Source organism: Prionailurus bengalensis, chromosome B2, assembly GCF_016509475.1.
Source record: "Prionailurus bengalensis isolate Pbe53 chromosome B2, Fcat_Pben_1.1_paternal_pri, whole genome shotgun sequence".
Lineage (NCBI taxonomy): Eukaryota > Metazoa > Chordata > Mammalia > Carnivora > Felidae > Prionailurus > Prionailurus bengalensis.
This window is the reverse complement of record NC_057349.1, coordinates 40,594,381-40,618,401: the sequence shown is the minus strand read 5'-3', so window position 1 is coordinate 40,618,401 and position 24,021 is coordinate 40,594,381. Positions and strand designations below refer to the sequence as shown.

Sequence of the window (24,021 nt, the reverse complement as noted above, 5' to 3'; positions counted from 1 at the left end):
TCCTTTGTTGTCGGAGCAGGAGATGGCGGAGGCGGGGCAAGAGGCGTACGGCTTGTCTCTCGTTCGCGTCAATCATGAGCACGGGGAGGGGCTGGAGGACCAGGCGCCCCGGTACGTCCTGCTCCGCCGGAAGTGGAGGTGCGGGTTCAGCCGCGGGCTCTGAGCGGGTGAGGCGCGCGGAAACACCGGCGCCGAGAATCGGCGGGGGCGGGTGGCGGACGCCGCTGCTGGGGCCATTTGAGGGGAGCCCCTGGGGCCTGAAGGGCATTTGTCAGGCGGTACAGAGGGGAACCCTTTGGAGAGGGAAGAAGGGGGCGGGTACGCCCTGTCTAGGGGAGCTCGTTTGGCGATCCGGAGTTCCCAAGTAGGGGAGTAGGGGCGGGCGGGGTTCTGGACGGAGTGTCTTTTGGGAGGTGGTATGGTCTCGGGTTGGGCTGTTATTTAAGAATTGGCAGAGCAAGTTCGGTGGGCCTCGGTTCAAGATACGAGTCGGTTTAAATGGTGGAGTGCCCAGGAGAGGGTGGGATGCAGGAAGCTTGGAAGCGGTTAAATGGTTTGCGGACGCAGGAGACCACAAGGAACTGGATGAGTGGCTATAGGTGGACCTGATTTCATCCGATCCCTACCCTCCCGCCCTCCCTGTTCTTGCAGCCCCTGCCCGGATGGCAGCAGTAGTTCTAGGGAGAGACACCATGGGCCCCGAGCGTATCTTCCCCAATCAGACTGAGGAATTAGGGCCGCACCAGGGCCCTACGGAAGGCACTGGGGATTGGAGCAGCGAGGAGCCTGAGGAAGAGCAGGAGGAAACGGGGGCAGGCCCAGCTGGCTACTCCTACCAACCCCTGAACCAAGATCCTGAACCAGAGGAGGTGGAGCTGGCACCGGTGGGGGATGGAGAAGATGTAGTTGCTGATATTCAGGATCGGATCCAGGTATGGTGGAGGCGGCACTGTTCTGGCCAGGTGAAGCTGGGATTCCTGAAGTGCTGGACCTGAACTGTCTTCTCTCTGGCTCTTTAGGCCCTGGGGCTTCATTTGCCAGACCCGCCATTAGAGAGCGAGGATGAAGAGGAGGAAGGAGCCACAGGATTGAGCAACCACAGCTCTATTCCCATGGACCCGGGTAAAGGGAGCATGCTTTCATTTTGGAATAATGTTGGAGGAAAGGGACTAGTCAGAACCAGTAAAGAAAGGGAAGTCATAGAGGAACACCCCGTTCCTAAAACAACAGTTTGTCATCTAAGATTTTACAGACTTCAGAATCCAGGTGAAAGTCTGTTGTGTTAGACTTGGGTTGTAGGTGGGCTTGCCTGGAAATAACAAGATGGATTTGGCCTCCCTGGTAGCCCAAGGGTTATGGGTTAATTCAAAGAATGGGGAGTGGAGCTGGTCCCATCGTTTCTGTTATCCTGTTTTTTGTGATTTCAGAACATGTGGAGTTGGTGAAAAGGACAATGGCTGGAGTAAGCCTGCCTGCGCCAGGGGTTCCTGCCTGGGCTCGGGAGATATCAGATGCCCAGTGGGAAGATGTGGTACAGAAGGCCCTCCAAGCCCGGCAGGGGACGACCCCAGCCTGGAAGTGACTACCCTGAGAGCTGCCTTATCTCCCTGCATTCCAGGCCAGAACCAGCATAGGACTGAACACATCCCTGGTTGTAATGTCCATCTTCATATTCTCCATCTCCCTTTCCACATCAAGGCAAATCAGACTTCTTCTCAGAGACCCACTTTATTCAGTTCTGTACATATGGGGACATTGGCCCAAGCCCAACCCATCTTAGCATGTATCACTGTGGAGAATAAAGCACCCTATGTACACAGCCAAAAGCTGCACTGCCTGTGCCCCTGGAACCTGGGTCTGGCCCTCTTCAGCCCCTTGCCCCTTCAGGGTGTCTGAAAGGGACAAGTGGGGGCCTGCCCAGCATCAGCACAAAGGAAATAAATAGGTGTCGGGGGAGCCATGCTTAGGGCACTGCTCCCTGCTTCCTCCTAGCTTTGGGAACCAACAACATAGGAAAGCAGTCAGCCCCAGGGTGGTCCCTTCCATGTCTGTGATCCCAGGGCTGCTGCTCACCAAAGAGGGGGCACAGGGTAGGGTGTTTGTTCACCCCCTTCTCTTGGTCCATCTGGGCCCTATGTTCCATCACCTATGGTCCATAGCGTATGCTTTTCTCCTTTTGACCTCCCCATGTTGTCTTGGTCAGGCAGGGGATAAGAGAAAATAATTCAACCCCATCAGCCTGCACGCTGCTGGGGCTGGGGGCCTAATTGTGCCTGTTGGGGGTTGGCTCCCCTCCAGCTACTCACTCCAGGGGCCAATGGGGCTTGACATAACTTTGGTGAGAATAATCTCCTGCTGCTCCCTATATGCTTCTGCAGGGGAGGGAGAGAAGGAAAGACACCTGGAGTTGAAATGAGGATTAAGGGAAGGGGAGAGGAGCATATGTATTCCTGTGTGTATTTCTCAGAGCAGCCTCAGGTAGCTGTGGGGTTAGGAGAGGAGGGGGACAGGCATCCCCAAGTTGTCTGGGCACTGAGGATCTCAGTGCTCAGCCTGTCTGTACTAGCCACAGGGAGGCATGAACACATTTTGGGAAGAAGAGGGACCACTCTGGGGCGGGGGGGGGTCCCCTGCTTCAAGTGCCACATCCCCTCCCTAGAGTAGCTAGAGAGGCACTGCCTTGCCCCAAGTCAGCCAGTGGGGAGCAGAGGGTGGAGGGCTAGGGCAGCGTCCCAGGGCTGAGTGGGCTGTGGCCCTGTGGTAGGACGGTGAGGGGGTCAGAGAGCCTCCTGGCTGGCAGTTAGGAATTCTTCCGCCCGCTTGTGTGCCTCCAGCGCCTTGATGGTATACACGTCCTGGGGCAGCTCGGACTTCCGCCGAAGCAGTACCTTCTCCTTCTTGATGTCCTTTAGCATCTACGTGTAGGTACGGAGAAGGCGAGGAATGGTAACCGATTCCCAATAAATTTTATGGCTTCCTCCCCTTATTCCTCCGATCTGCTGCTCCTGTCTCCTCTCCCTTTCAGAGCTTTTATTTCTGCTCCCCATTCCCTCTATGCCTTCCCACCTGCACAGCCTCTGTCTCCACCGTCCTCTTCAGAAGTTGGATGTCCTCTGCCGTGGGGGTCTCTGTCTCCATCGAGTACACAGGAGGCAGTGGTGGAGGAGCTCGGAACATGGGATACTGAGAAGGACAGGAGGCACGGGCAGGTGGTGAGAGCCGCTTCAGAAGTCTGTGGACCTGTCTTGAAACAAACCCTCCCCCAGGCCAAACTGGGCCCCTCAGGTCGGGGCAGCGGCAGGAAAAGCTCACCTGGGGATTGAGTCGGGCCAGCTCCTCGATCTTTTGCCACATCTCTTCTCTTTCCTTCATTCGGAACCGGCCCCTGAGGGAGCAAAGATGGGATAGGCGGTGGGCTTGAAAGAGAAGCAGAGGGAACCTGGGGTGAAGATGGAAGCCCCCAAGTCGAGAGATACTCACTTCTGTTTCTCTGCCTTGTACTGTTGTGTGCAGTCATCAAACAGCTTCTGATTCATCTCCATAAACAGCTTTAGGGCATTGTAGATCAGTCCATGGATTGTCCTGCCACCGGGAAGAAGGATCAGGTACAGGAGGCCTTACTTATATAAGGGCAGTGCCAGGACCCCAATTTGCTCTCTCCCAGGAGGGGTCTCTGCTAAGAGCTTTCATAGACCCCTGCAGTGTAAGGTTATCGTTCTAGCCAAATCACGTGACTTGAGATTGGCATTTCAGGTTCTTTATAGGCCTTGGTCTGTTTGTCCCTCCTTTGCCTCACCCCGTGCTCTAAGACCTACCTTCTTCACGCTACTTCTATGCCCTGGCCTATCCTAATGGCCTCCCAGCAGCTTAACGGACAGCACCTGCACCACAGTGCACTTGCTTTTGGCCGGAAAGTCTCTTTACGACAGTGGGATTCAGCAAATGCTAAAAAAGATCACATCAGCTTCTCACAGCACAGAATGAAGTCTCCAAAGCTGCAGACTATCTCTGACGGGGAGAAGATAGGACACAAGCCACACTCTGCTGTAGGTATTGCAGACATCTCTCACATCGCTGTCTTCTCCCTGGTCAGTTCCTCAAGGGCCTGTCAGTGTGCAGTGGGCACTAGCCCCTGTGCTCAGTGACCCGATGAGACAGCGGGCTCTTCAGTTCTTCCACCCCCTCACAGGTTCCCAAACCAGAGCCCCACCACCCAGCCCTACCCCAGCCGCCTACTTGTTCCAGTGGCTCTTGGAGTTCCTGTAGAGTGCAGGGAACATGATGGGAAGGACTCGGGCAGCATTGTCACTGATCAGGCTCATGATGTACTCATTGTTCCAGTAATAGAGAGCACGCTCTGCCACCTGGTGGGGACAGGTGGGACTCAGCAGGGGTATGGTTCACTCTGCTGAAAACCCTCCTCAGTTTCTAGGAGGCCTGGGGATGGGATATGCTGGTCTGAGTCTCACCTGGAAATGAGGGCTGGAGACACACTTGGCAAGCTGGCGGAAGAGTGGTTCCATCACTTTGCTGAACTCTGAAGGTTCAATGACATCTAGAATCTCCTCTAGCTCATTCAGGAACATGACCTCCTTGGGGCTGTGGGTTTTGGGCCAGAACTTGAGAAGTCCTACAATCACCTGTGAGAAGAGGAGGACACGGGGATAAAATTCTCACTCAACACCTGCCTGCTTCCACAGGAAGCCTTCCTGGCCTCTCTCCCCACCCTGATGGGCACAGCTCGGGTGGCCTCCGCTAACTGGCCTGATTCTGTTTCCTATATATAGGTTTTACTTTTCCTTCAGAGAGGAATCCATGTCACCTGTTGGGCCACATCCCTCCTGAGCACCTGCTTATGGCATTATTCAATAGGCAGACTGGGAAGTTTAATTGACAGGAAGAGGTGTCCTGGGGCTGGGAAGGGGAATTACCGGCTCTGTGAGACTGCTCTCCTTCTCCAGGAACTGTACCACACAGTAAGCCAGCTGCAAAAGGTTGAGGTAGAAAGGAGGTGAGGCGTAGGGTCCGGGTCTCAGAGGGATCAGGGACAGAAGCAAGAACCCAGAATGGAAGAAGAGGTGTAAAGAGGAATTATCCCACCCACTCCTTCTGCCACCCCCATCCCAGATGGAATATCTTCCCCTCCCTCTCTTTTCTCTGCTGCCGGTGTCAGGGATCATCAGGAGGAAGGCAGCTCACCTGCGGGTGGTAGACACTCAGGGACTTGACCTTGTGAAGGGGAAGCAGGACACGGATAAGGAACATCTTGTGCTCTTCCTTAAGGGGCAAGGCAAAGCCGTTGATGATGCTAGGAGTTATAGGAGGTTTGTTAGGACCAAAGGGCCATCCAAGCTCAGTGCTCCCGTCCCTCCAACCTTCTGCAGGCACGTGTGCCCCCACCCCACCGCTTACCTGCCGAGGATCTCTAAGAGCTCAGCAATCCCATTGTGATGTTCTGTCTCATAGATGAACCTGAGGGAGGAAAGAAAGGCTCTCGTGACAATCCCCAATGTTCCTCCAGCACTCTGCAGAGTCGCCCTACCTCCCTTCTCCCATCCCAACTTAGCAGGGCTTGCTATGCTCCTAAGCTGGCTCCCGGCCTCACCTGTAGAAGATGTGGTTGATCTGCCTACGGATATAAGCCCGGAGCCCCAAAAACTTGCCATAGATGCGATGCAAGATGGTCTTGAGGAAGTCCCGCTCTCGAGGATCCTCACTGTCAAACAGGTCCAGGAGCTGGGAGCAGGTGGGAGGAAAAGGTGGTGAATGAGGCAGGAGCCTGGGAAGGTCAGGGCTGGGGTGACATGGATTCCTAGCCAGGGGACACCCAGAGGTTCTCTGGATTGGGGGGGGGGGTATGGGGGCAAGTCTCTGGAGAGCAGAGTGATTCCTTTACATAGCTTTCCCCAGTGTGATGTCTGGGTATGCGTGTCTGCATGCCCCACTGATGGGGAAGAGGTAACTCTTGCTAATTTCCTTCAATTATGCTAGGAGCTTGTTAAGAGCAGAGGGATTTGCTTATCCCTCCCCCACCACCAGTCCTTTGCACCAGACACAGTTGAAAGCCCATATATTCAACAGATGGAGAAAGGGTGGGGACCTCACTGAGGAGCTGTGGGGCTAGAGTTCATGGGCTGGAAGGAGGAAAGGACAGGAACTTCAGGGACTCACAGCAAGGACAAACTTCTGGTCGATATACTTCTTGGCTATGTTTGGCTGGAAATCAGGAGACTCGAGGAAACGTAAGAAAAACTCATACACGAGCTGTCGGGAGCAATGAGCATCCACTTAGGGGGTATTCCCCAAGGACTGAGACATACCCCTTGCTGTCTCAGAGTGCCCCATTCCCTGAAGCCAGGGCCAGCATGCCCCCTCACTGTGGTACCTGGAGATGTGGCCAGGCAGCTTCCAGGGTGGGCTCATCCTCTTCTGGGTCAAACTCGGCCCCGGTGGGGTTCGATGAAGGTGGCAGCGTCCGGAAGAGGTTCACTGAAAACTGAGGGGGAGGACCCAGGTGAGAGCTCCATGCAGGCTTCTCCACAGCCCCCGTCCCTTCCTGCTTTCCCCTTTTCCCTGTGCCCACCATGGTGACAGCCTCGGGGTAAATGGCCTCAGTGACAACATCACGGCTATGGGTGATGTACTCCACCATTTCGTTGAGTCCTGCCCGCTTCACCTCCTTGAATTTGAGGTCACTGAGTGGATCTGATACAAAGTCAAAGAGGACACAGCACTGGCGCAGCTTCTGGATAAAAAGCTCCTCCCGCTCCTGGGTTGGCGAATCTGTAGGGGGAGGCAACAGTCAGTCTCTCCTCCCTAGCCCTTCACTGCCATGCGCTACTTGCCTCACAGGGCCTTCCCCTACCCCATCCTGCTGCCATCCTGCTCCCCTGGCACCCCAGCCCTGGTGGACCTCCCTCTCACATTGTCTGGAACTTCCATCCCCCTCAAATACTCCCAAACCTCCATACAGCCAATGCCCAGTGACCCCCTAGGCCTGGTGCACCAGCCCCCATGACCTTTTCCAAGTACCTTTCAGGGCAGGAAGCTTCTGCAACTCCCGGTTCTTGCTGAGATTGAAGCGGGAGGAGCTTTGCCGTCGCTCCTTCTTGACAATCTGGGGCCCTCCAGAGTACTTGATTTTGCTGAGCTGCGTTGGGGGCGGTGTGCTGTTGCTGGGACGCTTGTTGGACGATGGGGGCTGGGGCTGCGGCTGCGGCTGGGGCTGGGGCTGAGGCTGGGGCTGGGCCTAGTCAAATAAGTGATTTGTTGAAGTCTGCTCCCCAAGGTACAGCTCCCACCCTGGGCCGCGGCCCATCCTGTAGTCCATCCATGCCTGCACAGGCCTGGGCAGCCAAGCAGCCATCTCCTACCCTGGAGCAGCTCCAGTCAGGGTCAGAGATGACTAAGGTTTATTATCCCCAGAAGGGGGTGGTCAAGAAGCCGTGTCTCCCAAAATGGTGCCCACTGCCTGTCCATCGAGAGCCTTCAAAATGTTTGTTCTAGTTCACGAACAGGCAAATCTAATTGATGGATTGATGGTGATGGATGTCAGAATAAGTGGCTATCTTGCCAGGGCTGGCAGGGGTGTGGGATTGATTGAGAAGGGATCTGAGGAATCTTCTGAGTAATGGATATGTTCTATATCTTGACTGGATCTGGCAGGTGGTTCGAAGCATAAACATATGTAAAAATTCATTAAGCAGAAAAAAAAATTCATTAGGTAGCATACTTGAGATTATCGTACTTTCCCACTTCACTGAATGCATCACATTCTTGGTCAAAAGTTAAGAGGGGCGCCTGGGTGGCTCAGTACGTTAAGCATGCAACTCTTGATTTCCAATCAGGTCATGATCTCACAGTCATGAGATGGAGTCCCTCAACCAGGATCTGCTCTGAACGTGGAGCCTGCTTGGGATTCTCCATACTACATACAAAAGGCTTTGTGCACACTTTATATATATTTATACATATATACATATATGTATAAATATATATATAGGGCTTTGTGCCCTATTTATAACAGCAAATAAATAATCAATCAATCATGGAGTTAAAATTATGTTCATGAAAACTATGTACTACATGCAATCATACATGGTTCGACTGTAGAAAATATTTACACAGCCATAGTAATTTACCCAAAATTGGTGATAAGTACTTTGGGAGGATGGGAAAGGTCTATATTGGATATAAGATGCTAAGACCTTACTTTTCCATAGTAGGAAGTCAATAGATTATATCTAATGCTCAAAAATGAAAGAATTTTAGAGGCGCCTGGGTGGCTCAGTCGGTTGAGTGTCCAACTCGGGCTCAGGTCATGATCTCATGGTTCACGAGTTTGAGCCCCACGTCGGGCTCTGTGCTGACAGCTCGGAGCCTGGAGCGTGCTTCGGATTCTGTGTCTCCCTCTCTCTCTCTGCCCCTTCCTAGTTTGCACTCTCTCTCTCCCTCTCTCAAAAATAAATAAACATTAAAAAAAATTTTTTTGACAAAAGAATTTTTTAAAAAGCAGCAAAAGACTCTTAATTGGGGCGCCTGGGTGGCTCAGTTGGTTAAGTGTCTGACTTCAGCTCAGGTCATGATCTCGTGTTCATGGGTTCCAGCCCCGCATCAGCCTCTATGCGGACAGCTCAGAACCTAAAGCCTGCCTCGGATTCTGTCTCCCTCTCTCTCTGCCTTTTCCCTGTTTGTGCTCTCTCTCTAAAGTAAATAAATTAACATTAAAAAGAAAAAAGACTTGGGGCGCCTGGGTGGCTCAGTCGGTTGAGTGTCTGACTTCAGCTCAGGTCATTATCTCAGAGTTCGAGCCCCGCATTGGGCTCTGGTGCTGACAGCTCGGGAGCCTGAAGCCTGCTTCGGGTTCTGTGTCTCCCTCTCCCTCTGCCCCTAACCCACTCACACTCTGTCTCTGTCTCTCTCAAAAATAAATAAACATTAAAAATTAAAAAAAAAAAAAAAAGACTCTTATTTGGAAGCACAGAAGTCAATTTCCAAGGAAAGGTGGGTTGAAAGCGGTCACCACAAAGCAACAGAATAGGGGGCTAGGCGGGAGCTGCTCCTTTCATTACAAGGCCAAGGGTACTTACTGTCTGACTTTCTGAACAATGTACATGTTGTCATGTTGATAAATTTCAAAATAAAACAAAGCCTAAAACTATGTAATGACAGAAAATTGCTTCCTATGCAAAGTTAAATAAGGATAACACAAAACTGTACATGCAAAATGAGCTCACCCACATTACAACACGTGCACAGAACCCAAAGCCCAGTGAAGAGAAGGAAAAAACAACAGCAAGCCACCACTGTTTTTATGACTGTCTCCCATTGTAGCAGAATGACAGATGACTTTTCTCTACTTTTCTCGATTTTCTACAAGCTGACACATTTATATAATGGGAGAAACACAGCTAATTTTTTTAAAGCTATCTCTTTACTCCATCCCAGACACGGGTGTTGGGGCCCCACGAAGGTCACTGTCAGAAGTATACACACAGGTGTTTGCAACGCTGTCCACACACAGGTGTTTGCAACGCTGTCCACCCACAGGTACTGTCAGGTAACCACCTGCCGGTAGAGGGGAGAAGCTGGGCCGCAGGACAACCCTTGCCCCCAGAGACTGCAGCAGGATCAGAGGACGGAGGCCATGTCCAGCTGGGTACCCACACCACAGGAGACTGGGTGGCTCAGTGGGTTAAGTGGCTAACTTCAGCTCAGGTCATGATCTCACAGTTCGTGAGTTTAAGCCCCACATCGGGCTCTGTGCTGATGGCACAGAGTCTGTTTGGGATTCTCTCTCTCCCTTTCTCTCTGCTCCTCCCCGGCTTGTGCTCTCTCTCTCTCTCTCTCTCAAAATAATTAAATTTAAAAAAGAAAAAAAGAATGGGAGAATATGAAATCATCTGGGATGGGGGAAGGGAGGAAAACAGAAATGTTATGCTTTGTAGGCTCTGAATTTTTTATAGAAACAACTATGTCAAGCTTGTGACCTATCTGGGGATCAGAGGAGAGGAGAGACGCGCTGCATCCAGCCTGGGGCTGGCCTGTGGGTCCAGTGTAGCTCATTACCTTCTTGGCCATCTGGCCCTCTCCCCCACCTGAAATGATCACCCCAGACACTAACCTAAGGGAGCACAAGGAAATGGGGCAAGATTAGCCGCCATACACCTCTCCTGCCATGACCAGCACTCAGCCGGTGTGATTCTGGTTAGACTGTACGAGGTGTCCTGGGGTCTCTCTTCCTGCACATGGCAGATGGCTCATACCTTGGTGAGGGATAGGAGAGAGAGGCAGAAGCGTGGGGAACCAGACCCACCCCTGCCCTGTGCCTTCATTTCCCAGTTGCAGGAAAAACCAAATCCTTATCTGTGGAGCTTGGTGGTCACGAGCACAGACTCCCACTAGACTGCCTGGGTTTGACTCCTGCTCTGCCATTTATTAGCCAAGTAACCTCCAGAAAGTCAACTAGTCTGTCTACCTCCATTTCCTCATCTGTAAAGTGGGGATGACAATAGTACCTAGCTCATAAGGTTGTAATAACGATTTAAGTGAACGTTATATAGCTGACAGAAGTGCTTTGTAAGAAGTGTCTTCTACTGTTATCACGGTTATTTCCCATCCCTAGACTTTAAAAATGCAACCTGGAAATTCCTGAAATTAGCATGCCTCAAATGTTCCCATGGGTCCATTATCTTCCTTGGTCTAAAATGGGGGAACCCAAGAAAGCATTTCATCTTTCAAGATCCAGTTTAAGCCCCACCCTCTTCTTTGTCTGTTTCACTGGCTCTGTGATCATCCCCAGTGATGCCTCTTGGCTCGGTGTGTTCACATGTCCAACTAAATAGCAAGTCCCCTGAAAGCCAGGACCCTGGTTTGTACTGTTCTGGGTCCCCTCAAGCACTGGCACCTAACAGGCATTCAATGAAGGTTTGATTGGTTGATTGACAGGGGGCCAGACCTTTCCTGTCCCAAGCCCGGAACCATCAGAACAGAGCACTGTATGGTGTCAGGAGCAGAGTAGGAGGGAGAAACATTAGTTATACCAGGGCAAGGGGCTCAGTGGCAGCTAACGAACAAAACTCTGAGGAAGAGCATCTCCTTCTCCATCGTCCCAGATAAGAAAGACACTTTGCACCTCCACAAACCGCACACCGAGGGGATGTCTAGGGAAAGAGGCATTCGCCCCAGAAGGAGAGAAGCCAGGCCTCGATTTTCTCTGCTAACAGAGAAATGGGCAAATCTGTGGTTTCCCATCTATTCTCCAAGTAAGGTTAAGAGAACAGAGGGTCACATGGCTAAAAAGCAAAGTTTAAAAACCAGTAGAGGGGCACCTGGGTGGCTGAGCTGGATTTCGACTCAGGTCATGATCTCTCGGTCCTGAGATCAAGCCCCATGTCAAGTCCGTATTGGGCGTGGAGCCTGCTTGGGATTCCCTCTCCCCCTCTCCTTCTGCTCCTCCCCTGCTCATGCTCTCTCTAAAAAAAATTAAAAAATAAAATAAAAATAAAAACCAATAGGTTGATGCCTGAGGTCCCTTCTCCACTAGGAATGCATCATTGAAGGCAGGGGTGGCTGGAGAGCTGCTGAGCTTAGCTTGTCCCACCTCACCCCACTGGGCCACCTGGTTTTATAAGGACCATTGGCTCCCAGGCCCCACACACAAGAAGCATCTGAGAGACAGCTGGTCCAGTCAGCAAAGCGCCTGGCTGCCAAGCCTCAATGAGGCATCCCCTGGTCTATTCACTCTTCAATAGGAAACATGCTTGTCAGCATGAGGCATGGGGCTATGCCAGTGACTCACTTCATGTCCAACTCTTTCCTCTAAAAACTTCAGCCTTTTTTTTTAATCATTTTTTAAAAAGATTTTATCTTTTAGTAATCTCTACACCCAACTTTGGGCTCGAATTTATAATCTCGAGATCAAGAGTCACATGCTCCCCCGACTGAGCCAGCCAGGCACCCAGTAAAAGCTTCAGCTTTTAACTTTTCTACTGACCTGGGCTGCAGGTGGGAGGCAGGTGAGTCCCCTGGGGAACCTCCCGAAACTATCACCATCACTGGTGAACGCTGACCGAAGGCAACCCAGCCAACCTGGCCATTTCCTCTGCCTGAAGGGCCTTCTCCTCCCACCTCCAAGAAGCCTTCCTAGATTTGGGCCTCCAGCAGTCAAGTGGTACTTGGAATTTATGCACCACACTCGCACTCAAGAGACTGCAACTAAGCTTGCCCACTCTGAACCAACCCTAGTCCAATTTGATCCTAACACAATCACCATTAATAATCAAACCCAAATATTTAAACCTAAAATAAGAGATAGAAATATAAATTAAGGGGGCGACTGAGAGGCTCAGATGGGCATCCAACTCTTGATTTGGGCTCAGGTCATGATCTCACGGTTCATGGGATTGAGCCCTGCACTGTTATTGTTACTTGGAATTCTCCCTCTCCACCCTTCCTGCCGCTCACACCAGCTCTCTCTCAAGACATGTTTTTAAAAATTAAATTAAAGAAAAAAAAAGAAATATAAATTAAGTACTATAGAAAGTATTGTAAAGGGGCACCTGGCTAGTTCGGTTGGTAGAGCATGAGACTCTTGATCTCAGGGTCCTGAGTTGAAGTCCCACATTGGGTGTAGAGCTAACTTGAAAGAAAGAAAGAGAGCGAGTGAGAAAGAGAAAGAGAGAAAGAAAAGAAAAGAAAAGAAAAGAAAAGAAAAGAAAAGAAAAGAAAAGAAAAGAAAAGAAAAGAAAAGAAAGGAAAAGAAAAGAAAGACAGAGAGACGTATTGGGGCACCTGGGTCAGTTAAGCGTCCAACTCTTGTTTTCAGCTCAGGTCATGATCTCACATTCATGGGTTCAAGCCCCATGTCGGGCTCTGCGCTGGCAGCGTGCAGCCTGCTTGGGATCCTCTCTCTCCCTTATCTCTCTGCCCCTCCCCTGCTCGCACATGCACTTTCTATTTCCCTCTCTAAATAAATAAACATTTTTTTTTTAATTTTTAAAAAGTGTTGTCAGAAAAAGATGAAAGGTAAAACAGTGAAAAACTCACAATGTCACAGCTTTTGCATAATCAATCACCTAGTCAAATAAAGATCATTTTAGTTTAAAACCCCAAAAAATCGCAGAGGCATTCTCTCCTATCCTGACACCTAGAGCTCTATCTAGCTGAACTAAATTATTTCCTTCCTTCATTTATTCAATGACCATCATGCTAAGCCTTAGAGATTAAAGGGTAGCCTCTGCCCTCAAAGAGCTCACAGTCCAGTGGGTGAGACCAACACACGGGCAGCTCTTGGTACCAGGGAAATGAAAAAACAGAGTGCCACCAAGGATACGGGAACACAAACTCTGCCAGAAGAATGAGTGAAGCTGTTCCCGAAGAGGTGACTTTTGATTTGCTCTCAAAGGACAAACATGAGCTCAGCGGGCAAAAGAACAAAGCAGCGGGGGGCGGGGGGGCTCCAGGGTGGCTCAGTGGGTTGAGCCTCCTACTTCGGCTCAGGTCATGATCTTACAGTTCGTGGATTTGAGCCCCGCATCGGGCTCTGTGCTGACAGCTCAGAGCCTGCAGCCTGCTTCGGATTCTGTGTCTCCCTCTCTCTCTGCCTTTCCCCCGCTCACGCTCTGTCTCTCTCTCAAAAATAAACATTTAAAAAAAAAAAAAAAAAAGGAACAAAGCAGAAAAATAAAGTAGTCCATGCCAATGGAATCTCATCAATAAGGACCCAGAGTTATAAAAGGGCTTGTATCAGGAAATGGGAAGTCCAGCAGAGCGAGAAACCAGGATGGGTGCTAGAAAAATAAGGCAGGGCCCCCTCAGAGGGGTCCAGAGTGTGAATTTGAATTTTAACTTAAAAGCAATGAGATGCTGGGGCGCCTGGGTGGCTCAGTCGGTTAAGCGGCCAACTTTGGCTCAGGTCACGATCTCGAGGTCCGTGAGTTCGAGCCCCGCGTCAGGCTCTGTGCTGACGGCTCAGAGCCTGGAGCCTGTTTCGGATTCTGTGTCTCCCTCTCTCTGACCCTCCCCCGTTCATGCTCTGTCTCTCTCTGTCTCAAAAATAAATAAACATTAAAAAAATTAAAAAAAAAAAAGGCAATGAGATGCCAACAGAGCTTTTTCTTTTTATTTTTTTTAACGTTTTACTTATTTTTGAGAGAGACAGAGCATGAGTGGGGGAGGGGCAGAGAGAGGGAGACACAGAACCCGAAGCAGGCTTCAGGCTCTCAGCTGTCAGCACAGAGCCGGATGCAGGGCTCAAACTCACGAAACATGAGATCATGACCTAAGCCGGAGTCGGACACTTAATGGACTGAGCCACCCAGGCGCCCCAAACCAACAGAGCTTTTTAAGTAGAGGACTGATAAGACAGAAGAATGTTTTTAGGGCAACAATTTTGGCTACTGGGAGGACAGGCTGACATGGAGGGACTGAGATAATTTCTTCCTCCCTCTGTCCCTGCTCCCAGAACTCAGGACAGGGCACACCACCGAGTGGAGTCCAGGGCAGTGAACTGCTGTCTCCAGAGACAGAGCAGGAAAGACCCTTGCCTGCAGCGATAGGTCAACAGTGAGTCTTATCCAATCTCTCAAGGCTCCTTTCCGTTCTAAGACTCTTCCAGAATCTTAGACACAGGGTATCACGTCATTAAGAACACAGGAGGGGTGCCTGGGTGGTTCAGTCGGTTAAGCTCCCAACTCTTGATCTCAGCTCAGGTCTTGATGTCAGTCAGGGTTGTGAGTTCAAGGCCACACTGGGCTCCACGCTGGGTGTGAAGTCTACTTTAAAAATAAATAATGAAGTCTAAACAAAAAACAAAAACAAAAACACACAGAATCGGCTCGTGAGCCACAGCGCACTGGGTTGAATTCCAGCTCTGCTGTTTACCAGCTGAGTAAGAGCTATTTAACGTCACTAAGCCTCAGTTTCATCTGTAAAATGGGGATGATGACTGATAACAGAATGACCTCAGGGGAGTGTTGTGAAGATTAAATGAGATTAAAAGGTTAAATGCAAGCAAAGGTCTTAAGACAGCACCTGGGAAGTTGAACAGTGTCAACCCAACATCTGTGAACGTGACGTAACTTGGAAATAGGGTCTTTGTAGACATAAACAAGTTGGGGTGGGCCCTAAATCCAATGTGACTAGTGTCTTCATAAGAAGAAAATGTGGACACGGGGCGCCTGGGCGGCTCAGTGAGTTAAGCATCTGACTTCGGCTCAGGTCATGATCTCAGGGTTCACGAGTTCAAGCCCCATGTCCGGCTCTGAGCTGACAGCTCACAGCTCGGAACCTGGAGCCTGTTTCGGATTCTGTCTCCCTTTCTCTCTGCCCCTCCCCCGCTCATCCTCTGTCTCTCTCTCTCTCAAAAATAAATTAAACAAAAGCAAAAAAAGAGGAAGGAAGAAAATGTGAACACAGAGACACTCAGGGCAGAACCCCATGTGAAGGTGAAGGTGGAGGAGGAGACTGGAGTGATGCATCCATAAGCCAAGGAACACTGAGGACTGTTAAAAACCACCAGAATCTAGGGAGAGGTACAGAAGAGATTCTTCCCTAGAACCTCAGAGGGACATGGCCTACTGATGCCTCGATTTCAGATTTCTGGCCTCCAGGACTGTAAGAGAATAAATCTCTGTTATTTTAAGCCACCTAGTTTGTGGTCATTTGTTATGGCTGCCCTAGGAACCTAACACACAAGTAACTGCTCAATAAACTAAATGGTGGCTGCCGGAATTATTACATCAATTGGAAAGGCTCTGGCAAATGCATGACACAGGGTAAATTTGGCTAGAAGAGCCCCAAATTCTGGATTAGAAAAACAGCAAGGGAAGGACTGTGCCAAACAGCTTTGGATGACCTGAGCCTCACAGCCTGGCCCCCAACTTTTCCACCGTCCCTCTGCCTGGGGCCACATGGGTACATGTCTGGAAAATCATGCAGCATTTCTGCATCTGCCTTGTACAGGTAAGCCCTGAGCACCATTTCACAAAACAGAGCCCCAGGTGAACTCAACACTCTCCTTTTTCAAATAGATGTGTCCAGAAAGACAGTGGAGAAATCCTAGCAGTTGGTCTCAGCCTATTTCCTAACTTGTTTGAGCTTTCATTTTCCTATCTGGGAAAGGAGAGGGTTAGACTCCAAGGTTACTTCCAACACTTAGGTTTACTTATTTAGCCACTAATGCATTCAAATCCTGGCACCTGTAATGTGCCAAGCCCTTGGGCGGCTCAAAGGGAAGCAAAGGGAAACCTCAAGGAGCTCACTCACGTGCTAATAACACAAAAGTTAAAATGGATAAACAATGAATTCGCACCAAATTGTTTAATTACAGCCGTGTAAATGCTGCTGTGGGGCGGTACTGGAGCTAGCAGAGCAAATAGCCGGAGCCCTGACCAGGTCCTGGTGGGGAGGGAGGGGGAGGCAGTCAAGGAAGGCTGCTTTTAGGACAAGACATCCAATCTATCTAGTAACTGAACAAGTAGGAGTTAGGCAAAAGATGAGAACAGCCCCCTAACTATTCTTTTCTGTCCCTTTAAATCCCGTTTCTATGTCTCTCTTGCTGCTTTGAATGTCAGTTGCCAGCTCCCAGCCACCTTCCCTGTGGGTCCCACAGATGTCACCATTCCTAAAGGGGAGACTGGGCCCAGAGGGAGTGTTTCCCAGGAGCGCTGACTGATGAGTTATTAAGAACCAAGTGCATAAGGGGCACCTGGCTGGCTCAGTTGGTGAAGCAGGTGACTCTTGACCTGAGGGTTGTGAGTTCAAGCCCCACGCTGGGCGTAGAGATTACTTAAAAAAATAAAAAATAAAATAAAAATGCCCGCCCTGCCCTCCCCCCCCCCCCCCCCCCCCCCCCCCCGCCCAAAGAACAAAACACATGAGCATACAGACGTGGGGAAGAAACAAGGTGCCAGCTGCTTTCAAGCAGCATACCCAGCTCCCCTCCCTCAGAGTCCACAGTCTGGTGGAGAGAAACCCACGTTGGAAAAATAGTTACAACAAAAAGTGATAAGGTCTATCCTGGAGACATGTTCAAATTACTGTTTAAGGGCAAAGGAAGGAGGAATTCATCTTCTGTGGTCCTCAACTCCCATGTCTGTAAAATGGGGAACACGTGCCCTGCTTCTTCTGATTACTCAAATGAGGCCTAAAATGAAGGTCAGGGGTGTGGGAAGTGCTTAGATCTCTTTAGAGGTGACAGGGACCAGAAGTACATAGAAAAGTCTAAATCCAGGATTAACTCCAATACTTGCTAATCGATTTCTTCTCCCCCCCAAATCCACAAGCCCTGCCCATAATCACAGAGATGTTTCCTGTTGTCCTCTATGGCTCTAAACAGTTGAGAACAGGAGAGAAGAAGCAGAGGGGCGCCTGGGTGGCTCAGCCAGTTAAGTGTCTGACTCTTGATTTCGGCTCAGGTCATGATCTCACGGTTCATGAGACTGAGCCCCTCCACATTGACCGCATGGAGCCTGCTTGGGATTCTCTCTCCCCATCTCTCTCTCTCTCTCTGCCCCTCCCCCGCTCACTCACACGCTCACGCTCTCTCCCTCTCAAAATAAACAAACAAACAAACAAACAAACAAAAAAGCAGAGAAACCAAGGATCACCAGTTTCTGAGTAAGATGGGTACTTACTTGCTCAACATGTTCACAGGACCGGCCACCATCTTGAGCATCGCATTGAGCACACTCCCAAACTCTCCTGGACATACTCTGGACTTAAGTCTCTCCACCCTCCAGTGCTCTCTCTGCTTGCCATTTATTGCTTTACAGCCCTAGACTTCCAAGCTGTGCTGACCTCTGCTCATCACTGTCCTTTAGCAGGTTCCCATTGGATCAGAACCAAGGGCAGTGGGCCCAGCCCTGGCCGGCTCAAGGACACCAGCCACTCCCACCCCTTCCCCACCCCAAGCCATGCCAAAGCCACTCATTCCCCACTGAGCACCCTTGTACTTTTTCCCTTCCCCCCCAGCACCTGCTACCCCTAGCTTTTCATTCTAAGGAAAAAGGAATTCTTACCACGCAAGGTTGGCAGACAGAGAAATAACTTTCACAAGAATTGCTGGGGAGTCTGAAGAACTGCAGAGCGTAGTTGCTCTATACCAGCCGAAGGGGCAGGCTGCCTGACTGAAGGCAGCTACCTGGCCGGGCTGTCCAAGCTCCTCCCAGGCTGTGGAAGGCCCCTTCCCTTCTGCCTGGATCACATCTGGCCCCCTGGGATCCCTCACCCCACTAGCCGTCGAGCAGTTCGAGCTGGTGCCTGCACCGTAACCAGAGCCGTGCCCACGTTCATTACCTCCTCGGCGCTCTCGCCTCCACCATCCTTGCCCGAGCTGCTGGGCTTGGTCGTGCCTTTGGCAAGCTTGGGGGTCTCCTGAAGGGGGAAGATGGAGGTAGTCAGCAGATGCCAGGAGAAGGGAGAGGCCTCATCTGGACTGCTTAGGTCTGTGTTGTAATTATCCTCTGTCCAACGGAAGTAATCAGAACCACTGAGCATCTACCCTGTACCTAGCCCAGGGGAGAAGGACTTGGGGTACACAAAGGGAGTCCCTCCAAAGAGTTTGGAATGTGGTGAGGAAGACATTGCTAAGACATGGTAATGAAGCATGATACTAATGATCTGTCCCCTCACATGGCTGCTGTATGAGTAAGGGCCCCGGAGAGCCTCTGTCAAGGAAGAACCAGGGTGTGGAGCTTTAAGGAACAAGCTATTCTGTCTGGCTTCTGGCTAGTGCGGGCAGGGGGGGTGCCTAAGGTTCCTCATGCTGGAGGAGAGAGAGTCACCACTCTCCCCCAAGGCCATCTGCAAAGACCTGGAGGCCTTTTTTTGGAAATTACAAATAACATCCAGACTAGAGGGTGCTATTGGCATGATCAGGTATAGGAATTATCCCTAAGAGTGCCTTGGTGGACAAGCACGGGGACAGGGTTGGGGGTAAGACCCTGAACTGCTACAAGGAGGAGCGCTAGTCCGAAGTCTCCCTCGGGAACCAGGCCGCTGGCTCAGAGCCCTGGCCTGCCTGGCGTCTCTTCCTCTGCCTCGGGCCAAAAAAAGCAACTGCACAGGGACAGGATGGGGAAAATGTGAAAAAGACTTGGGCATTTAGGTCTGATTGCAAGCTCCACACAAATCCTTCATGTGCCAGGGTTGCCCCAGCACCCCATGACCTTCTGTCCAGTTAGCAAACGGAGTGCAGAGCTCTTGGCATGGGGAGGGGACATGGAAGTGCCCCTGTCCTTGGCACTTGATGGAGCTGTTCAGGAGGATCTGGTTCCGTTGTGAGCATCCGACATTGGGAGGGACAAAGACAAATCCTAGGTTTTCTTCTGGCGAAATACAACCCATACTGGGAGTAGATTCAAAAGCCTGTCCTGAGAGCAACAGCTGCAAGGCTGGATGGCTAATGATGGAGGGGAGGAGTCCCAGCGGTAGGCGAGCACGAGGGGGTTTTACGAATAAATGAAGGGCTGCCATGTGGACTAAAGATGCAACTTGCTCTGTGTGGATCCAGGAGCCCAAGAGGCATGGGCTGAAGTGGCAGGAAGACAGGCTGAGGCTCCGAATAGGAAGGATCTTCTCCTGAAGCAGCTGCACAGAAACCGGCTGTGTGCAAGCTCCCCAGTCCTGAGAGCATTCAAGCAAAGGAGCATTCGTGACTCTTCTAATGCACGGGCAGGAGGGGTTTGAGCCCTAAATGAAGACTGTCAGAGGACCTTGGAAGTCACTTTCGGCTCTGAGATTCTGACACTTGATGGCAACTGCGCCCCTTCAGTGACAAGTGTTAAGTCACACTGACTATGGGGGCACAAGGATTTCTGGGAGAACAGAGCTCTGCGTGGGCTGGAGGAGGGGGCAGGGAGGATGAGAGCCTTTCCCAGGTGGGGAGCAGCTCCAGGTGTCAGCCAGCAGGAAGGCGCTCCTTTGGGCTGAGCACTCTCCCAGCTGTCCACTGACCAGGCTGGCAAGCATACCGACCCCTTGCCAAAGGGCCAGGGAGTGTGGCTCAGAGCATGGCGTGTAGAGGCAAAGGATGAGGGGCGCAGGCAGGAGTCACTGAGGTGACCGCACATACCTCGGACGTGGGCCTCATGGACAAAGCTGACCCACCTTTATACATGTCACATCTCTCTACTTGACCACAAGCTCCTTCTCCGCCAGCCCTACAGCACTTAAGCATACCTAACAGGGAGTGTGCCGTGAGAATCCCAGCTGCCTGGTTACGTGGGCGTGTGTGGGGGCATGGGGAAACCACGCCCACCACCCTTGCTCCCCGGCTCCTGCAGAACAGGTCAAGTGCACACAACACAGTGCAGCCCAACCGTCACTTGCGGCCTGGAACCGGGGTTGGGAGCCCACACTGTGTTTGGGGCCCAACTCTTACTAGCTCTGGAATTGTAGGCAGGTTAACTAGCCTCTCTGAGCCTCAGTCCTCCTCTTTTAAGTGACAACAATCACACTACCTAATTCCCTTTAGCACAGTGTCCAGCACATGAAAATCCCAATGTTAGCCCGTTATTACTATTATTAAAAACAAGAAGAAAGTGGAAAGGAGCAGGGGCATGCCACCTGGGAACCTAAAAGAGATTCAGTCCTAGATCAGAACATGAGGGAAGAGGAGGGAAGCAAATCCCCCAAGGGACTGACTCAGCACCCATCTATTGAGGGCCTACTGTGTGCAAGGAAGAGGCCAAACCAAAATGGAGTTATTATCTCAAGGGGGAAGAAAAGATTTATCCACAATTAATTCCAGTCCAAGGGAGCAAAAAGGACCATACGTGACCTATCAAGTGTTCCACAAATCCCGAGGAGGGGAGAGCTCACTGGGAAGTGAGGGTTCAGGAAATGCTTCAGGGAGAAGGTTGTGAAGGATGGCCAAGACTGGGACCAGCAGAGATGAAGGAGAAAGGAGAGAGGTGATGGATGTGCAATAAAGATCCTCCTCTCTGTCCCCACCCCATCTGGGCAAAGCTCAGTCACACTGTCACCTCCCTCTCCCTCAGGGCTTGTTAACCATTGAAGGAGGCCAAATGCAACTGGAAATCAAAAGCAGAAAGTTAAACCTTGAAAGGAATCAGAGATGCCTGGTTCTGTGCAACCCAATTCTTCCAATGTTGTTTCCCAGCCAAATACTATGGTCAAATATCTATGGTTCCAGCAAGTCTAAGAATTTTTCTTCTCAATCACCTAGAAGAGGAAGGCTTACTGTAGATGGGACAGTGTCTGTCCCATTTTAGTATCAGACTAAAAGCTACAGATGGGTGGGGACTTCACCAGCTTCCCCTGAATTTCATGCCCCTCCACGCTCCTTGAAGGAACACCCTTAGCCTCTGGTGTGGCTGAATTGTGTGTGCATCATTCACAGCTAAGCTGCCCAAACCACTTCAGCAGACCCACTCCCCAAGGACACAGGGCCTGGGTGGGGAACACGAACCTGCCAACCCAGGACTCCAGGAGGTTCAGTGCCTAGTACACCATCACCAACCCTACACTCAGAACCTCTGGCCCTGTGAAGTTATGGAGACAACCCAGAATCAGAGCTGCCTGGGAAATCTCCAAAAGCCCCAGGATAAAGAGTTGAATTGATAAGGTCAGAGATGGCAGCCCAGCAACCAGCCAATCAGAGGGCAAATGAAAGTAAGACACCTCTGGGGTCATAAAGTGGCTGAGCAGAGCACCAGGCCAGAGCCAGCCCCACCACGAGGGGCCAGCCCCAGGAAAGGAGAAGCTGGGGGAGGCTGGAACTGGTATCCTAGCATCCTCTGTGTGAATCTGTACCTCAAAGGAACCACACCTCTGAGTCAGACCTCAGCAACAGCAGGAAATAGAAGGTAGAGAAAGGCAGGGATGAAGAACAGGGGCAAGAAGGCAATATGGAAATAGAAGAGGAAGGTGAAAGAAGGCAACATCAAGAAACAAGCCTGTATCAGGACACCATGACAAAGTCAAGGGTGCCCAGGGGTTGGCTGGCCTTTGGGGTAAGAAGGAAAATTAATCTGATAGTAAGGGCAGATTCCCAATTTGAGGATAGTGTAGCCCAGGAAAGGCAGGAATCCAGCACTGCAAAACTGGAAAAATGCAAAGGTTACCCTAAGATTAGGAAAAGGAGAGGACCTTGCTCAGATTAGGAAAGGTAACTGATTTAGGATGAACCTGCAAGTCGGTTGATGCCTGTTAGGGGGGCTTTGGTACGAAGGAGGCCTTTAAGTCAAGAGACCTGATATTGCAGCTGGGCCTCCAAACAGGCTGTGTGACCTTGGCCAAGTCCCTTCCCCTGTCGGGGCCTCAGTCTCCTCATCTGTATCACTAAGGATTACGCTGAATGCGCTCAGTGGTCCCTTCCAACACTGACGTTCTGAGGTTCCATCAACAGAAGGAAGGGCTCAGTCCTGGCTTACAAGTTTGTGTGTGAAGGAAGAACTAGAGGGAGGGGCCTAGGCCAGATTTGGTGGAGGAGAGAGAAAGCAGAGCAGTTCTAGGTCAAGGTGCTTGGCGGGGAGGGAGAAGGGGCTGTAGGGGACGGTGGAGAAGGACGGCCCAGGCCCAGGCCCGGCGCGTAAGAAAAGGGAAGGGGCTGCGCGCAATGGGGGGCGGGGGGAGGTGGGCTGGAAGGAGGTGCGGTCTCAGATGAGGGGCTGTCCCAAACGGGTAACCGGGTGGGGAGTGGGGAGAGTGGGGTGGGGGCGGGAAGAAAAAGCAGGGGAGTGACCTGGGAGTGGAGCAGATCTGGAGGGAGGTGGTTACCCTGGGCCGGGGGTAGGTGAGGGGAGGAAAGGAGGGAGGTGTACGCGGGGGACTCTATCCCAGGCAAGGTGAGGGAGCTTTTCCAGCTGCGGCACAGGCTGGGGGTGCGGCTAGCGGCGGGGGCGGAGGGCTGGCCTCGGGAGTCCTGCGGGGGCCGGACGGGAGGGTCAGTCTGGGGCTGTCCCGGGCCTGGCTCGGCCTCTCCCAGTGCTCCGCGCAGGCCCCAAGGCGGAGGCGCGAAGAAAAGGGCCACGCTCACCTTCTCCTTCTTCAGTTTATAGGGCATCTCGGCCCGTCCGGACCCAGCCCAGCTCCTGCGGCCCCGCTCCGGCTCCGGCTTTGCTCGGCCGCACTCGGCCCGCTCGGCGTCTCTTCGCCACCGCCTGCGCGCTGCGCCCGGGTCGAGCGGTGTCTGCGCCTCCAATTGGCCCAAACTCTTACAAACCTGCCTGACAACCAGGCGCCGCCTCCTTGGATTGGTTATTGGGGCCAAGCTGCTTCCTTTTTTTCTCATTGGAAAGGAAGAGTACAAACCGCCAGGGTTCGTCTCCCAGAATTGGCTGAGTGGGAGGTCCCGCCCTAAAGTGGGTCGAGCTTAACGAAGGAGGTGGGGAAAAGGGGAAGCCCTAGCTTAGCACCGAGTACCGCACTCGGGCGTCTGGTGTGCGTCGGCCTCTGCCATTCCCTTTTGGTTCCCTTCTAAAGTGGTTCTCACTTTCCCCGCTCTGCTCCTTCGCCCAGTACGAATGGAAGGAAAGAAGCCCTAAAATGAAGGGCACCTTTCTTCATCTGGGCAATTACCACTAATTGCATATGCAAAATTAGCGGAGAGAGCTCCCAAGAGTCCTCCAGGGCATCCGTTTCCTAAACGAGGCATGCAGAGAATCAAAGGGGAAGGCTGGGTGACTGGGACCTTGGTGAGATGAGATGAGAATCCTGAGTTTGTTACAGTTTTGGAAAGAGGGTCCCCGTTGCTACTGCAAGTGCTCTGGGATTGGGGAACCAGCTAGATAGGAACCCTTGGGAATACAGAGGAAAAGCTACCTCGTTGTTTGTTGAGTGTCTCAGGAAATGCATCTTACTCCCACCCTGCCCAAGCCAATGTCCTAATGGATAAGATCATTTCCTGCCCTCAAGGAGTTCACTGGTGAAGTTCACAGACTTGTATAAACAGATGCTTAAGATACAATGTAATAAATTACACAAACCTAGAGGTGGCTGGAAGAGTATGTTTCAGAAAGTTGACTCCAGTAGACGATTTACTTTGTGAAGAAATTG

At 51.4% G+C, this 24,021-nt stretch overlaps 2 protein-coding genes across 5 annotated transcripts; one reads left to right on the top strand and one right to left on the bottom strand.

The window, feature by feature from the left end:
- The first annotated feature begins 4 nt into the window (after positions 1-4).
- On the top strand, positions 5-1,826 carry MEA1 (male-enhanced antigen 1). 4 transcript variants are annotated; one of them, XM_043591452.1, is made up of 4 exons: positions 5-111; positions 652-932; positions 1,020-1,122; positions 1,428-1,826. In XM_043591452.1, the coding sequence occupies exons 1-4, from the start codon at positions 75-77 to the stop codon at positions 1,580-1,582; spliced, it is 576 nt and encodes a 191-aa protein (XP_043447387.1). In that variant the 5' UTR covers positions 5-74; the 3' UTR covers positions 1,583-1,826. The 4 variants fall into 4 exon arrangements, with proteins under 4 accessions (XP_043447387.1, XP_043447386.1, XP_043447388.1 ...); XM_043591451.1 differs by having other exon boundaries at positions 25-138; XM_043591453.1 differs by having other exon boundaries at positions 57-167.
- On the bottom strand, positions 1,713-23,171 carry PPP2R5D (protein phosphatase 2 regulatory subunit B'delta). Its single transcript, XM_043591441.1, has 16 exons — positions 23,003-23,171; positions 18,298-18,375; positions 7,033-7,249; positions 6,584-6,783; positions 6,386-6,496; positions 6,172-6,264; positions 5,606-5,736; positions 5,413-5,472; positions 5,200-5,308; positions 4,932-4,985; positions 4,470-4,640; positions 4,237-4,364; positions 3,481-3,582; positions 3,313-3,385; positions 3,067-3,183; positions 1,713-2,915 (listed from the first exon to the last, which is right to left on the bottom strand). Exons 1-16 carry the CDS (start codon positions 23,027-23,029, stop codon positions 2,778-2,780), a joined length of 1,809 nt encoding a protein of 602 aa, XP_043447376.1. The 5' UTR covers positions 23,030-23,171; the 3' UTR covers positions 1,713-2,777.
- Positions 23,172-24,021: the final 850 nt, after the last annotated feature.

Bases quoted from the DNA above. Each gene is read 5' to 3' on its own strand.
- MEA1 (XM_043591451.1), top strand. From the start codon at position 75: ATGAGCACGGGGAGGGGCTGGAGGACCAGGCGCCCCGGTACGTCCTGC. The intron at 933-1,019 runs GTATGGTGGAGG...CTGGCTCTTTAG, and splicing joins ATATTCAGGATCGGATCCAG to GCCCTGGGGCTTCATTTGCC. The intron at 1,123-1,427 runs GTAAAGGGAGCA...TTGTGATTTCAG, and splicing joins CTCTATTCCCATGGACCCGG to AACATGTGGAGTTGGTGAAA.
- PPP2R5D (XM_043591441.1), bottom strand. From the start codon at position 23,029: ATGCCCTATAAACTGAAGAAGGAGAAG. The intron at 5,473-5,605 runs GTGAGGCCGGGA...TTCCTCCCTCAG, and splicing joins ATCAACCACATCTTCTACAG to GTTCATCTATGAGACAGAAC. The intron at 5,309-5,412 runs GTAAGCGGTGGG...TATAACTCCTAG, and splicing joins CTCTTAGAGATCCTCGGCAG to CATCATCAACGGCTTTGCCT.